At 51.0% G+C, this 13,810-nt stretch overlaps 6 protein-coding genes across 6 annotated transcripts; 3 read left to right on the top strand and 3 right to left on the bottom strand.

Annotated features, from left to right (window-relative positions):
- The first annotated feature begins 484 nt into the window (after window positions 1–484).
- On the top strand, window positions 485–2,387 carry LY79DRAFT_572585 (uncharacterized protein). Its single transcript, XM_060559376.1, has 4 exons — window positions 485–1,053; window positions 1,139–1,428; window positions 1,500–1,890; window positions 1,952–2,387. The coding sequence occupies exons 1-4, from the start codon at window positions 550–552 to the stop codon at window positions 2,126–2,128; spliced, it is 1,362 nt and encodes a 453-aa protein (XP_060407376.1). The 5' UTR covers window positions 485–549; the 3' UTR covers window positions 2,129–2,387.
- A 515-nt stretch (window positions 2,388–2,902) lies between these two features.
- Window positions 2,903–3,400, bottom strand: LY79DRAFT_584961 (uncharacterized protein; the record flags this gene model as incomplete). Its single annotated transcript, XM_060560452.1, has 1 exon — window positions 2,903–3,400. The coding sequence occupies one exon, from the start codon at window positions 3,398–3,400 to the stop codon at window positions 2,903–2,905; it is 498 nt and encodes a 165-aa protein (XP_060407375.1).
- A 369-nt stretch (window positions 3,401–3,769) lies between these two features.
- On the top strand, window positions 3,770–4,141 carry LY79DRAFT_584960 (uncharacterized protein; the record flags this gene model as incomplete). The annotated part of the gene is made up of 1 exon (XM_060560451.1): window positions 3,770–4,141. The coding sequence occupies one exon, from the start codon at window positions 3,770–3,772 to the stop codon at window positions 4,139–4,141; it is 372 nt and encodes a 123-aa protein (XP_060407374.1).
- A 192-nt stretch (window positions 4,142–4,333) lies between these two features.
- Window positions 4,334–5,296, bottom strand: LY79DRAFT_584959 (uncharacterized protein; the record flags this gene model as incomplete). Its single annotated transcript, XM_060560450.1, has 1 exon — window positions 4,334–5,296. One exon carries the CDS (start codon window positions 5,294–5,296, stop codon window positions 4,334–4,336), a length of 963 nt encoding a protein of 320 aa, XP_060407373.1.
- A 273-nt stretch (window positions 5,297–5,569) lies between these two features.
- LY79DRAFT_674906 (uncharacterized protein) lies at window positions 5,570–7,559 on the top strand (the record flags this gene model as incomplete). Its single annotated transcript, XM_060564377.1, has 5 exons — window positions 5,570–5,695; window positions 5,795–6,321; window positions 6,383–6,608; window positions 6,756–6,986; window positions 7,041–7,559. The coding sequence occupies 5 exons, from the start codon at window positions 5,570–5,572 to the stop codon at window positions 7,557–7,559; spliced, it is 1,629 nt and encodes a 542-aa protein (XP_060407372.1).
- Window positions 7,560–8,154: 595 nt separating this feature from the next.
- LY79DRAFT_595078 (glycoside hydrolase superfamily) lies at window positions 8,155–11,078 on the bottom strand (the record flags this gene model as incomplete). Its single annotated transcript, XM_060561747.1, is given in 8 exon segments — window positions 8,155–8,359; window positions 8,424–8,678; window positions 8,760–8,932; window positions 9,146–9,269; window positions 9,285–10,189; window positions 10,281–10,282; window positions 10,595–10,752; window positions 11,029–11,078. 8 exon segments carry the CDS (start codon window positions 11,076–11,078, stop codon window positions 8,155–8,157), a joined length of 1,872 nt encoding a protein of 623 aa, XP_060407371.1.
- Window positions 11,079–13,810: the final 2,732 nt, after the last annotated feature.

Raw genomic sequence — 13,810 nt, 5'->3', positions numbered from 1 at the left:
GCATCTACCTAATCCTCACCCCTGTCCGCAGGCCCTAATAGATATTTCTCAGTCCAAGTATACCTAATTAATGCAAGCAACCCTTACACTAGGAGCAACCAACAAGTACATGAGTTATAATGTGGCATGTTTGGGTCAGGTTCTCTGAGCGTTCCATATTTGCATTTCACCACTGCGGTGTAGAACCTTCCGCGCGTAACCCGTCGACGGTCGCGCACACCGCCACAGTGTGGCTAGGTGGATTCCCACGTCAAGTACGGAGTACATTCGACTTTGGGAAACCCATGCTCAGACAATTCGCCGACGTTTCCCCGTCCGTCATCCGCTGTGCCTGATTCCACCAGGCATCTTATCAGACATGGATTATGTAAGGGCATCCCTATCGATAAGATACCAACCTTACCATCGACTATTGGTTTCCACGTCAACCGCCGCGTCAACATGTCGCCGGCGCGATGCATTTCGTTTCGACGTAATTCTGTCACCACACCTATCATCACCTTCCAATCCGCAGCTGCCGCCTCTCATCCGTCGCCGCATAGAAAACACATGGAACATTTCCTTTGCCCTCAACGGAGAGTATTCGAATGGCTTGCTGACCTGCCTTGCACCTCACCATTGCCAGCCAGCCCCACGCCTCGCAATTTCCATCGACGAAGCAAAGGTCATGACCAAGGGCCGCGCCCGGCCAAGAGACGCCGCCTCCTTACTCCACCACAATCAACCATAATGACGTCGCTCTACGACAAGAGGTCACTCGACGATAGCGGTTCCTCGCTCAGCCTCACCTCTTCGTCCCACCATGATCCCGACCAAACGCCTACGAAGCGCCCGCGAACGATACCGATCCTTGGCCCCTTTGGCAAACCCCCCTCCTCCACTCATCGCAGCGGCTCCCTCTCGCCCAAGAAACAGGCCCGCAACACTACAAAGACCACCATTCGCTGTCAACAATACGATGCCACTCAAGGCATCCCGCTGACTCTCCAGACGTTCTGGAGACAGATGAACGCATATAGCAAGGGGATATGCGTGGTCGGTGCCGCTGAAAAGGTTGGTGAGATTCTTGCCGCTTCTTTTGGGGACCGCGGCCCTTTCCAGGTCGAGCCTTGAACGCTGACACATAGGCCGGACCTAGGCTGCCGTTCAATCCGCCTTTGAGAGAATACCAAGATTTCAACAAGAAGCCATTGACGACTACGTTTTCGAGCCGTCGTCAGCAGCAGATGCCCCCCAGCCACGGACAAAACTTGGGCCGACCCCCAAAGTCGAGGACGTCCTGAATATCCTTGCAAATAGCAAAGCCTGCAACGACATGGTCCTGGACGAGCCGGGTTGGAATCAGGCCGTACACGGGCCAGTCCTCTCGTTAGCGTTCCCGCCCATCTGGCGATCTCGACCGATCGACCTCACGGCTTACATGCCTTGGTTTGTCTCCCTTATTCCAAGTTGCGTCGTGATTCTGATACTGATATCTGGGGGCTATGCCTCTTGCATAGCACCACGGCATCCCTGATATCTTCATACGCCGAGTCTCGTGGGCGCAAAGTCGACTACTGCGTGTGCATTCAGCCTGACGCCCTCTCCGCCGCAGCCATCCGCGCCATACGCGACCAGGATGTCTGGACTAACATTTCCATCAATCATACCGACTTCAACGCGCTCCAGGAACTACCCATCGCACTCAGCATCGAGACTAAGATTCAGAGCGGGGACGAAGCCGACGCCCACGCCCAGCTCGCCGTTTGGCAAGCTGCCCAATGGCGTCTCCTAGAGCGCCTTGTCGGTCGTGATGAGCCCAGCACGCCGCTGGTGGACTTTCTTCCGGGCATCGTCGTTCTAGGCCACTCCTGGTACTTCGTGGCAAGTACAAAGCGGGGAGACAGCATTGTACGTAACACCCGCGGACTAGCAGGGCAGAATTCACTTGGCTGACAACTTTTTCGACCAGACGCTTTGGACAAACCAACTCATCGGTTCGACAGATCAAGTCATGGGTGTTTATCAAATTGCGTGCGCGTTGCAGTATATCGCACGATGGATCGAGGACACGTACTGGCCCTGGTACAAGCGAGCCGTGCTCAGGCTTTCGGCAGAGGACGTGCAAGAGGAACGCAGCAATACATGAGCGAGGTGGTGGCGGGGAGGAATGGGACACAACAGACAAAGGGAGGGAGACGCGCGACGGCAAACTCGACAACATTGTAGTGACCATCATCTAGACGTCATAGGAAGCCGTACCCATTCGATATCTGACCGGTGCCGCGCAGCTGAACCGAGCAGAAGTGCCCTCGAGATGGCCGCAAAGGGGTATATCTGCAGAGCCGGGGTGTTGCAGAATGAATAGCTCCACTAGCATAATAAAAGATAGCTAATGTTCTCTGGAATTTATGATGCAGACATTAAGAGAAGCCAAAAACTTATTAGGAGACAGAACTAATTAGTATAAAGCTAACTATATCATCTCTATTATTTGAAACCACATTTGTATTATATAGGTTATAAAAGTATCAATAGCCAGTCGTAGTAAAGTACTAAGTACACTAAATACTTAGACTTTAAGTAAATTATAGATACTGCTATAGATTATACGTGCCCAACTGGACTTATAGGTATACTAATCTTAGCCCAGCCTTGATTGATCCTAAATCTTCTGCAACCGGCCTCTGATCGGCTTCATGACTCTTTGACGCCCAGGGCACCACCCGAACGACATTTGAAATTCTACCAAACGCATCCTGTGACGCAACCCATCCGGTGTCCTGGCTCCCTGGTAACAAACCCGATAGCACATGTCCATGATCAGCTAGTAGTTCAGCCAATCACCTGCTCTGCGAGCATCTAAAGTATGCTTGATCTCTCCTTTCTGCGGGCTTCCAAAGCTAACACTACGCATTCAACGCTACGCGCTGAATTCCCGCGTCCACCCTGGGAATTCGAACCAGGCGTCCGTTATACCAGAGAGATACAGCTCGTCCGAGTTCCAGTCCTTGGAGATGCCCACGGTCCAGGTACCAAAGGGACTCGGCAGGGCAAGCTTCAAGTCATGCTCTAAGCAAACCTTCGCCTTAAGATCACCATCCATGAGTATCTCGCGTATACAAGCATTGTACTTGAAGTCAAAGTTAATGTTCTCGTGGTTAAACCTAATAGGCATGTCGTACTCGTTACAAAATGTTGAGTCACCATGGTGCGTTAGCTGGATGAGCACCTGCGCGGAGTCAGCAGGCACGTCTGCGCTCTCAAGGTAGAAGCGTACGACAGACGCGCGTAAGCCTTGTAATATGTAGAAGTCGCTCTCTGCCTTCCTGGCCGTTTTGTGCACCGCGTCGAGCTTAAGCGTGACCAGCCGGTCCTCCTCGAGGGTGTCAAGCTCGAACTTGCCGAGGTGCACCTCCATTGGTTTCTTGGTTAAAGGGTCAATCTTTTGAACCCCGTAGGCCTGCCACAGACTGCTAAATTTGTTGGCCTGATTGGCTAGTTTGGGTGGGAGCTTTGTAAACGTCTTGTCCAGGGCTGTGGAGTTGCTTGGGATGGGAAAGCCTATCCTGCGGATAGTAGCAAGGTTGTCTGTTTTTGTGTCTAGAGTATACTGAGTCCTCTGTTAGTCATAATCATGAGAACTTAGTATAAATAGAAGAAAACTACCTACACAGGCTAGTGCCCAGTCTACATCGTATAGCAACTAGAGCTTCATTACTGTGATATTCGAGAACGCCTAATTAACAGCAACAGCAAATAAAGGAACCTTTCTGTCAAGGTTAGCAACATGTTTGGTCTTAGCGCCCACAACCTGCTGCGCATCCATTTGTGTGGCCTGCGACTGTTTAATGAGCCTGATGCAGACGTTAAATTACAGGATCTCACTTTTACGCGTTTGTATTCCTACGACGTCGTCCTTGACCGCCTTGAGAAGAGCCTTTGCTGTGGTCTCGTCAATAGTGGCGACGTACTTGTTAACCTAGGCCTCAACATCTTCCTCGTCTCCAATGAGCTTAGTAGCAGTGGGCTCATCAATGACAATCTTGTCCGAATCCACGTTGGAGTAGATAGACGTATCAATGTCGTGGGTCCAAGAGCCCATGGTCTTGAGCTCGCTGATCACGTAGGTCTTGTCAATGCCTGTCTCAGCCAAATCTAGTATCTATCCGCGCGCAAGTTAAGCTAATTAATAATATAACACCACATAGAGACACTTTAACTTACTGTACAAGTGGCAGTGTCAACAATGCTCAGAGCTTGCGCAATGGCCATTGGCAAGCCTAGGGCCAAAAGAAATTAAGAGTCGGCAGACAAAAAGCTTTTGAGATTGAAGTTCAGCTGCGGCCACGTGTCAGTAATAAGGAATCATTATGTCGCCAATAGCGATAACATGCACTTGTGATCCTACATTCGACACAATGGCTTGATCAGCCTGCTGTATAGTCATGTCCACAGCTCGTGCCTGGGGTGTCAGCATGTTCTGAAGGGCATCGATCCTTCTGCGCGACTTTGTGAGACGCTTCTTCAGCTCCTGAATTTCCTCATTGCCTCGGTCGACCGACGACTGTGCAGCTGCCCGCGCCGCTTCTTCCTGGCTCTCGGTCATTATCTGATCCTTGGCCATATTCTGAAACTCCTGATGGATTTTCTCAAGCTTGGTATAGTCATCTTTCACGCTCTCAAAGGTTTCAAGGTACAGCTTCAGGGTTCCACAAAGCGAGCACGTCTTGGCATAGCCGTAAAAGTCAAAGCATAAGGCTAGCTGCGCAGAGTAACCGTCGAGTTTCTTTTTGCCGTCCTGGAGGGACTGGATCGATGAAGGCTTTGCCCCATCAACACTGCTGGGCACAATGGATAGACTGCTCTCGTCGCGCTGATAGGCAGCCCATACGGGCAAGTCTTTGTTGATAGGATCTAGCCATTGCAGTCGTTCGAGCTGCGTAACGATGGTATTCGAGGCCGGTGCTAGCTGGACCGTGTAATAGAGGTGCTCAATTCGCTGCAGGGTCATGGCGACTTGATCAGGATGAATGATAGTGGAGTCAGTCTGCAACAGATCCTTATCGTCAAGGCCAGAACTGACAACGGTTCCCGCAAGTCCACAAGTTCCGTTGAGACCTGGAGGGAAGCCTTCACCCCCAAGCCCACCATAACCATAAGCGCCGCCTTGCGTTTCCACCCTAATGCAGCTTGTGAATTGCTCGCTACACCACGACAGACGTTTGGCGAGGGAGCTAAGGGACCAGCGGAGCTCCGGCCCCTCCTCGGAAAGACTTTTCGCGGTCTTCGCCTCTTCGAGGGCTGTTCTCAGCATATTTATGTCTTTAGCAAGACTCACCAACATCTGAAGTATTAGACAGGCAAGGTCAAGCCAGGCATGCAGCGCGACGAAGTCCGAGATTGGCCTCCTTTTACTCATCAGCGTTTCTTTCTTGATAGCTAACACAACTTGACCTGTGGGTCAGCCTACGACACAAACTTTGATTTTGGTGACAACGCCCACCCTATGAGGCTCTCCATGGAAGACAATACGGCGACTTGGTATTGCGACTAGTGGGAGAGGGTCGAGTGGAACGAGCGGTTCGCGATGCTTCAGCCCGGCGCAATTACTGGCGGTGGTCGATGGGGCTCCGTGGCATACCATGTATGGCTCCATAAGTCGCAGGCTCTGTTTACAATTGCCAGCGACGAGGAAGTGGAGGCAAGGCTACATGTAAGTGCCGACGACTGGACGTATTGGCAACACGGCGACGATGGTGACATTCTTGCTGACATGACTGGTCATCAGCAACCAATTCCGCCATAAATCAAGACTGGCCTGGACAACATCAAGCTTCCTACAGCGGACAGCAGCGCCATCCTGAAGTACTTCGCTATGACCAACGTCTTCGCTCCTGGGAAGCACACGATTCAAGTGGACAGTGCTCCAAATGCTCATCTACCTTACGACCTCATCATTTTTGGCAACGTAGAGCCAGCAGAAGAAAGTCCCACAGTCCAGGCCATAGCCATCATTAGCATTCAGTTTGCGCCCGATAATGTCGTCAACACCGCCCCGAAGAGCAACGAGGACTACCGCCGCGATATGCCAGGTGACAAGCCAATCCTCAAACAAACCTTGGACATCCTGGCCGATGGCAAGACTGACGAGATTCAAATGTTGATAGCTGGGGGATCAGACTACCATATCAACACTGAAGCCTCGATCAAGACGGCCGAGGCGGACGACGCTGATTACTCGGCCTCCTTCGAGCTCAACCAATTCGGAGGCATGTACGAGTTCATCCAGCCGGACAGCTTAAATAAGGCCGTACTGGTCGTCGACTCTGCCAACTTACGGTATGCGCAGATCTCTCAAAGCCCCGCCACAGAAAATAGAGCCCGGGGACTCGCAATGCAGCGTTTACATCAACGGCGACCATGTCCACAACGAGACAGACAACAATGGAAACATCGTATTCACAAACGATGGCTACAAGTATGTTCTACGCTTCAGCCTGGCTAAGGCTTCGGTGGACGATGAAGCAGTCTTCACGACGTTCAAGGGCACGCGCAGCAAGTCAGGAGATGCAGCCGCCGAGAACGTGGCGGGCAGGATGAGCAAAAGCCCACCCCTGGATAGCACTGTAAGTAGAAGCAAGTCCTTACCTATTTCCAGTATCTATGTCCAAGTTTCTCGGCTGCAGTCTCTCAGCCTTGGCATTCGTCTGGTCTATTGGGCCAAGCTTAGAAAGCGGCAGTTTCTAATCGATGATTTTCCTCATTGATTTTAGATTGCATTGACGCCGTCCAGCACAATCCCCTCGTATATTTTTGGTGCAATTGGAGACACTTACTTTATCGCAGCGTATGTCAGTGACAAGGTGGTCAAATACCACGACTGGCATGCGCGGAAGTTGCTTACTGCAGAGGAGACAAAACGTAAGGCACTCAAGCGCATTGCCCAGGTACCCCAACAGCACGTACCCTTCTCGGCCTTGGAGCCACAGATATTCCAGGACCAGGTGGAGAATCATACGCGCAGTGAGGTGCAGAATTAGGTGCCACATGATCCCAAGATCGGAGATAACGCGCTCAAGAAGGCGGCCGCCGACGCTGCGCACGCGAAACTTGTGAGCAAGTGCAACTCTGTCCTTGGACTGTACTTCAGCGCGCGGATGCAGGCGGTCGAGGGTGTGCTGACCAGCGACGAGTCGAAGGCTCAGTTGCACAGACTTGCAGAAGCAGAGCTCGATAAGCGTCAGGTTCTCGTCAGAGGCCTTACCAAAGATTCAGTCTATATTAAAACGCTCGTGGAGGTAGAAGTGTTGAAAAAGAGGTACGAGGACCATAAGAAGGCCCGCGACGTGAACAACTCTCTGGTGGCTACCTTCAAGGACCAACGGGCAAATTTCGAACAGGAATTAACTCAAACTCAGACAGATCGTGCCAGAGAGGCAGGAAGGCTGAAGGATAAGCAGAATCAATCTGACACAGATATTGACAAGAATGCTACCATTAAGAGCATTAAGAAGAGGATTAAGACCGCAAAGCAGGATAAGCAGGATTGCAGGAATAAACGTAACACAGCTATATAAGACAGGGCAGCGCATGAAGACAAGATAAATACTGCAGGCAAAGAAAAGATCAACCACAACAATCACTATGATCAGGAAAAGAGAAATGTATGGCATTAGTAATATGTATAGTAGTACTAATCAGAATACTACAGTGAAATCATAGAGAACAGCCAGTAATAGGGATACGTTCTAGTATTTCGCCAAGTCAAACAAATACAAAGCTCAAACGTGATTGTATACGAGGGTTCTGTGCTGTACATGACAGTGAACTCATGTCTATCTGACGATAGACACAAAACTAAGTAGGAAAATTCAAGACAACGTATCTCATGCTTCAGCACACAATGGCCTAGTTCCGCGCGTTAGGATCAAGCCGCCACTTGATGCAGTTGTTCTCCATGGTGCCACCCTGCTTCCTGTTCTCCCCGTTGGTATCGCACTGATCGACGGGTTTCCGCAGCTCCCTGCCGTATTCCCCTTCGTCAACCCTCCACTCGCAAGCCTGCTTGATCTCTATACTGGCAATGACCTCGACCCTGGCTACCTCCCACTCTGTGCGCGATTCTGTGGGCCACTTCGCCTTGTACTCGCGGTATGTTCCGGGACTTAATGTCTAGCCTTTGAGGCCTGCGCAGAGGCGGTCGATTGCTTGTATGGTCCGCCAACAATACGGCCACTGCCCGCTGTCGTAGCAGTTGACTTTGTCTTGGGACGTGTCGGGACTGTTAAGTTTTGGGGGCTCTGGTGTCTGGGTCGGCGTGGGTGTCGATGTCGATGTCGATGCCGGTGTAGACTTTAATGTAGGCTCCGGGTCAGAACTTGGGGGATTGAAGATGCACGTGTCGTCAGGATTACCTTCCTCGTCGGGGTCGCCAGTATCACCAGGGTTTATCTTCGGGGTCCTCGGGGTCATCCAGGTTGGGACCGGGACCGGGATCAGAACCAGTACAGCCAGGGCCAGGAAATACGCACGCCGTCACCGTGGAAAAAGGGGGCCCAGTCTCAACCGTAAGTTTAGGAAAGGTAATTATCGGCGGAGGAGGCGGAGGAGAAGGCGACGGCGGAGGGCAGGTTAAGTGATGGTAGCCATCCTCGTCCCACCATTCCACGACAGGCCATGTCGTGGTCGTCCGAGGCCTTGGGGTCGACGTTCTTGTTTGCCCCGTCTGTATGGGATCGTCTATGTCCACCACGATGGTTTCAATCGGCCACAGTGACTCTGTAGGGGGAGGGAATGTAATGGTAGTCGTTCGGCTCTTCTCTGTGTTTGTCGATGTGACGCGAGGATAGTCGATGATCACCTTGATCTTGGGCCACGGCGGAAGGACAATGGTGCAAGGTGGGAAGCAGTTCAGCTTCGGATTCTCCTGGTCCCAGATCATGGACGAAATCTATATTAGGGTCCCGTTGCTGGCGTTGTCATCGTTTTCTTCCTCGTTTAACAGTTAGCTGGGCCTAAGAATAAACGATGACAGGAAACCCGTGCCTCGGGGAATGATTGTCTCTCTGGGCAACGGCTGGCCGGCTAGTATCTGATTGCCATTGGCATCGGTAAGTTACTGGCCTGGGATGAAGCCGCTCGGAAGGGCTATATCCATCGGAACCGCGAAGCCGGCTGCTATCTCGATTGGGTTCCCGACCGACCCCTCGGTGCCGCAGCATGTAGACGTCTTTTCGGGACCCAGGGGACTATTCTGGCTGCCGTCGAGCGGCAGACCGACAATGTCACTTGCAGCGCTCTACCCAAGGGTGAAGGTCGCACCCGGCTCAACGGTCGTATGTGCCATGGGAATGATGCTAGCCGACTCTGGGGATTGGTACTCATTCGCCTCTCCGCCGCCTCCCGTCCTAGCGTCAAAGTCGATAGACCAAATCATGGTACCCCCCAAGCAGTGTTCGTCCGCAAAGGCTCGCTTCATCGCAAAGGTTTCGTCGTCATCGTAGCCCACCCAGCTGTTGCCGCTGTAGGTGAAATACTTCACCATGGCAGTTTCATTGAAGTACGGTGTAATGCCTTGGTCCTTGATGATGCGCTGAATCTCCTTGTTAGACAAGATGCCCGAGAATGCGGTGAATTCACCTGGGGCACCTCCTTCATCTGGTACGAAGCTGCAGCCCATCATGCCGCAACCGGGATCAGGCAGGGTGTATGTGCGGCCGTAGTAGGCAAGGCCCAAATTGATTTTAGACGGCTCGACACCTTCATACCACAGCGTCATCAGGCCCTTGCTGATCTCCGTGATGTCCGTCTGCGGCCGCACAATGAACCCGAGTGTCTTGACGTCTGTGTCCCAAGATCCATGGAGATCGTACGACATGAAGCCCATAAAGTCAACATATTGTTGCATGTCAGCTGGTTGGAACCCTCGAAGGTACCAGTAATCGGGAGCTAGAGCAAGACTGCTTCCGTAGCCTCTAGGCGTGAAGGCGGCTCTCATTTCCTTCATCAGAGACATCAAACTCTCGGCGTCATCCGCCCGGCCGCCGCGCTTGGGCTCGGATGGGTATTCCCAGTCGATGTCGGCCCCCTGGAAACCAAACTTGTCCATGAAATCCAGCAACGACTTGATAAAAGTAGCCCGTTTAGCTGCAGTAGATACCATGTCGCTAAAGGCGGTCTCGGTAGTCCCGGGATTGTTGAACGACCACTATTCGCCCACTATTCGCCCAGTCAGCTTCAACAAATAAGTTGCGACAAACAAGAAGGGGAATGGTGTCAATGGGAAAGGGGCTACTGACACCTCCAACTGCGATCCACGTCTGCAGACCGTTCCGCTTCAGTGAAGTGAACTCGCCATAGAGAAAAACGTCTTCCTTGTGCATAGACATCACCTGAAACGTTGTTGGATGGAAGAAGGCAAACGAATAAAAGAGATGAGTTAACCCGCGCGTGTTGATCTGGCCAGGGCGGACCTTGTCGCAAACGCGCTCTCAAGTGTTCCATCCTTGGTAATACCCAACGCGACGACTGCCTGAGGTCCCGGATTCTTTTCCACAAGATGGGGCCTCTTTTATCTAGAAAGACCCAAAGCCCAGCTGACATGGTGTCTTACCAAACTGCGGCTCAGGATCAAGACAGTGGACCGACTCAGTGCCACACCAGCCGTAAAAGGAGCAGCAGAGCTTCAGGCCGCATGGCGTCTTGCCATCCGCCGAGTCGATGCCACACATTGCCTTGGCGTCGCAGTCTGATATGCAGGTCGAGCCACAGCTATATGTTTGTTAGCCAACATATTCCGGGAATCCCTCCGCTGGACTCACTTGGACTCCTTGAAACCATAACTTTCTGTGCGTGTTGCAGCAGCTTTCATCCTTACATAGGGAACCAGGTCCGCACTAGATTAGACTGTCTGCTCGAAACGAATTACTTTATCACACAGGAATTATAATTATCCCGCAAAACAGCAGCTTCTTTACGTACGTTTTCGATTCAATCTTTCAGATACTCAGCCTTATTATAAGATACCTGTCGCTCATAGAGATCTACTATAATGAAGTCAAGCTGGTGCCGGAGCTTCTGATGTAGATGGTAGGCATGATTAAGTGCTGATAGTAGCAAGTCGTTCGCGTCCTGAAGCTCTTGAAAGCTAATGGCCCGCCGAAGCATGTCAGAAGCCCGTAGGGCTCCGTGGAGATGCTCGTTAAGCCTCTCAATCGCCCAAGTCTCCACTTCCATTATCTTATGTTCATCTTCTTCACCCTTAGCAGCCATAGCTAGGGCAGACTCCTTACTTGGCAAGGTGGCGATGATAGGCGCTAATGCAATTAATGTAAACAGCCCGCTTGAGAGTAGGGTCAAGATCGGGGTTAGAAACGCCAGCAGCGAACTCCCGAGCGTCCAATTGCTGTTCCTGGCATGTTCAGACTCTTTCAATTTCCTGCGGTACTCATTACCAGTACGGAAATCTTCAGCAGAATTAACCACTTTCTGAATATTGCTGGTAGCCTTGAACAAGGAAACTTGTTCTTGCGCTGGCCCAATGGCTTTAGTAATCACGAACTGATTTACATTTTTATATGTTACATGCCCACTTACCTATGTCATCTTGTCGATAAGGCGCTGACGTGGCTTTACGAGAGAGAATTGTTGGGCTATAATTGAAAGAGTTTGTTGCAATATTAGCGGCCTTGACAAGAGTCTCCGCTAGTTGTATCCATTCTGGATCCCTGGCACCAGAAAACTTGCAGATGTCTATGTGGTTGCAATCAGCAACGCGACATGTTTCTTGTGCTGCGGGCAGCCTAAGTATGGCGGACTCCTCTGGAATAATCCAAAAGCAAGCCATTAGCGCCATGTTGAGAATTTGGAGTTCTTAATGCTAGATATACTATTCTCATTGAACCAAATGGTCGTCCTTTGATCTAGGTATAGAATCTGAATGCTTCGTGAAGGGTTTTAAATCTAGAAAACAGCTCTATGTTATAGGCTGATTGCTGTTTTACGCTTTCTAAGAAGGTATTATTAGGCTGAGTAGACATGGCCAGGAGAATTTTGCTGAATAACTCTCCCCACTGTGCAAGACTGGAGCCTCTGTGAGGCACAGCGAGGAAGAAAATCCCAAAAGTATGCTTACAGTCATCCAAACTCGTCCTGAACCGCCGCTGTAGCCTGCAAGGTCCTGTGGACGGACCAGCGTGACTGGCACAGAAGAAACAGAAGATGCGCGCAGGAGGTTTCCATTCATGATGAAATCACGGCTACAAGGTCCTTGCCTATATAATCTCGCTCCCATGGGATCTCGAGTCACCATGAGTAGTTGATGCAGGCGCAGGCGGAAATCGGACGGCCTCTCGACATTTACAGCCAGCATTTCAACTGTGAACACAGCTGCTTTCGCCCAAAGGCCCCAGCGGGCGGAGTCAACACGCAAGAACTGTGTGGCATCGTAACGCTATCCAACTGATGCAGCTGATTCAACAAGCTCATTCTCATTACCTGTAAAGAACGCCTTCATCATGTGGGATTCAAGGAGCCCCAATGAAAGTTGGCGGACATTTAGGCGGGCTGGATCATCATAGATACTACTTTAGGGCAGGACGGATTAGCAACTAAGGAATGACTGCGATCTTGCCCAAGAGTCACAAGGGCGCGCAGTCCATGTCACAAAACGATGGCATGCATGGGCTTAAGGTCAAGTCGCGTGTTTTCGGAGTCGCTAGTGGCATATATGGTCAGATGGATATCTTTGAAAGTCGTAAATAAAGTCAAGAGGTCCCGGAATCACCTCATGGGGCGTTTTAGAGCGAGTATCATCGCATCTCCATGCCAAAACCCGAGTTATCTATCGAGGCCAACATGGCGGAGAGCTCGGTGACGGCGGCCATTTGCGGGAATTTCACTGGAGCTCTACTGGGTCTCTCTGATGGAACCTAAGTCTTGCCATCTTCAGCACCCATCTTCAAGGTCCATGTGGGAAGAAGTCAGCTTGAGGAAGAAATACCAGTATCAACGTCAAAGGATTGACCTGCCGGACAAGCGCAAAAAATGGAGGCCATCGAAATACATGCTCATGAGCTGGGTTCGTGCTAAACAGAGACTACGGACCCGCAAGACATTTGATGGCAACGAGCTCCCTGACGTTACTGCATGTAGCGGTTGAACCCTCGATCGCAAAGGGTCGGCATGCACACCGATTGCCGCCGACATGGCCCCCAACTGGGAGCTTGCAACCTCTAAGCCGAACGGCTGTATAGAGAATGCAAATTGGTCAAGATGCTGAGAACACAGGTTGCTGGCTGTCTGGTTCAAGGCCTCTCTGGTGGGTTGAGGACCAAAGAGCAGGTGAAGCGGAAACACATTGAGGGTACGCATAAACGCTAAATTTCCTGTGTGTTTAGGAACGAACTTATGGACGTCATGTTTGCAGCTCTTCATGATGGTCATCCCTGCCAAGCTACTTACTAGACTGACTGAGGCAAGCAATTGAATATGAATAGTACATGAAGGAGGATGGGAATGTCTAGTGAAATGTCGTGAAGCCCTGCCGTAAGACTACTACGGACGAAGGTACTGCTACCGTCTGCCTGATCCCTATCTTGGAAATACAGGCTCTTGATGCAGATTATCAAATCTTGTTTTAGGCTTCGATCACGACATCCAGTTTCCCATCATCCAATCCTGTCTCTTTCAGCAAACATATCCTCTTTCCCGCGTCGGCTACTGAGATAAATGACACGCGCATAAAGCATGGCACAGCGGCTTCAACAATTATTCGACAAAACATATGGGACAGAGCACACATCAAAAACCTATGACATGCCTCAACAAA

Source organism: Colletotrichum navitas (genome assembly GCF_030913465.1).
Source record: "Colletotrichum navitas strain CBS 125086 chromosome Unknown LY79scaffold_155, whole genome shotgun sequence".
NCBI lineage: Eukaryota > Fungi > Ascomycota > Sordariomycetes > Glomerellales > Glomerellaceae > Colletotrichum > Colletotrichum navitas.
Note: the sequence above shows the minus strand (reverse complement) of the source record. Positions and strands in the feature narration are given on the sequence as shown.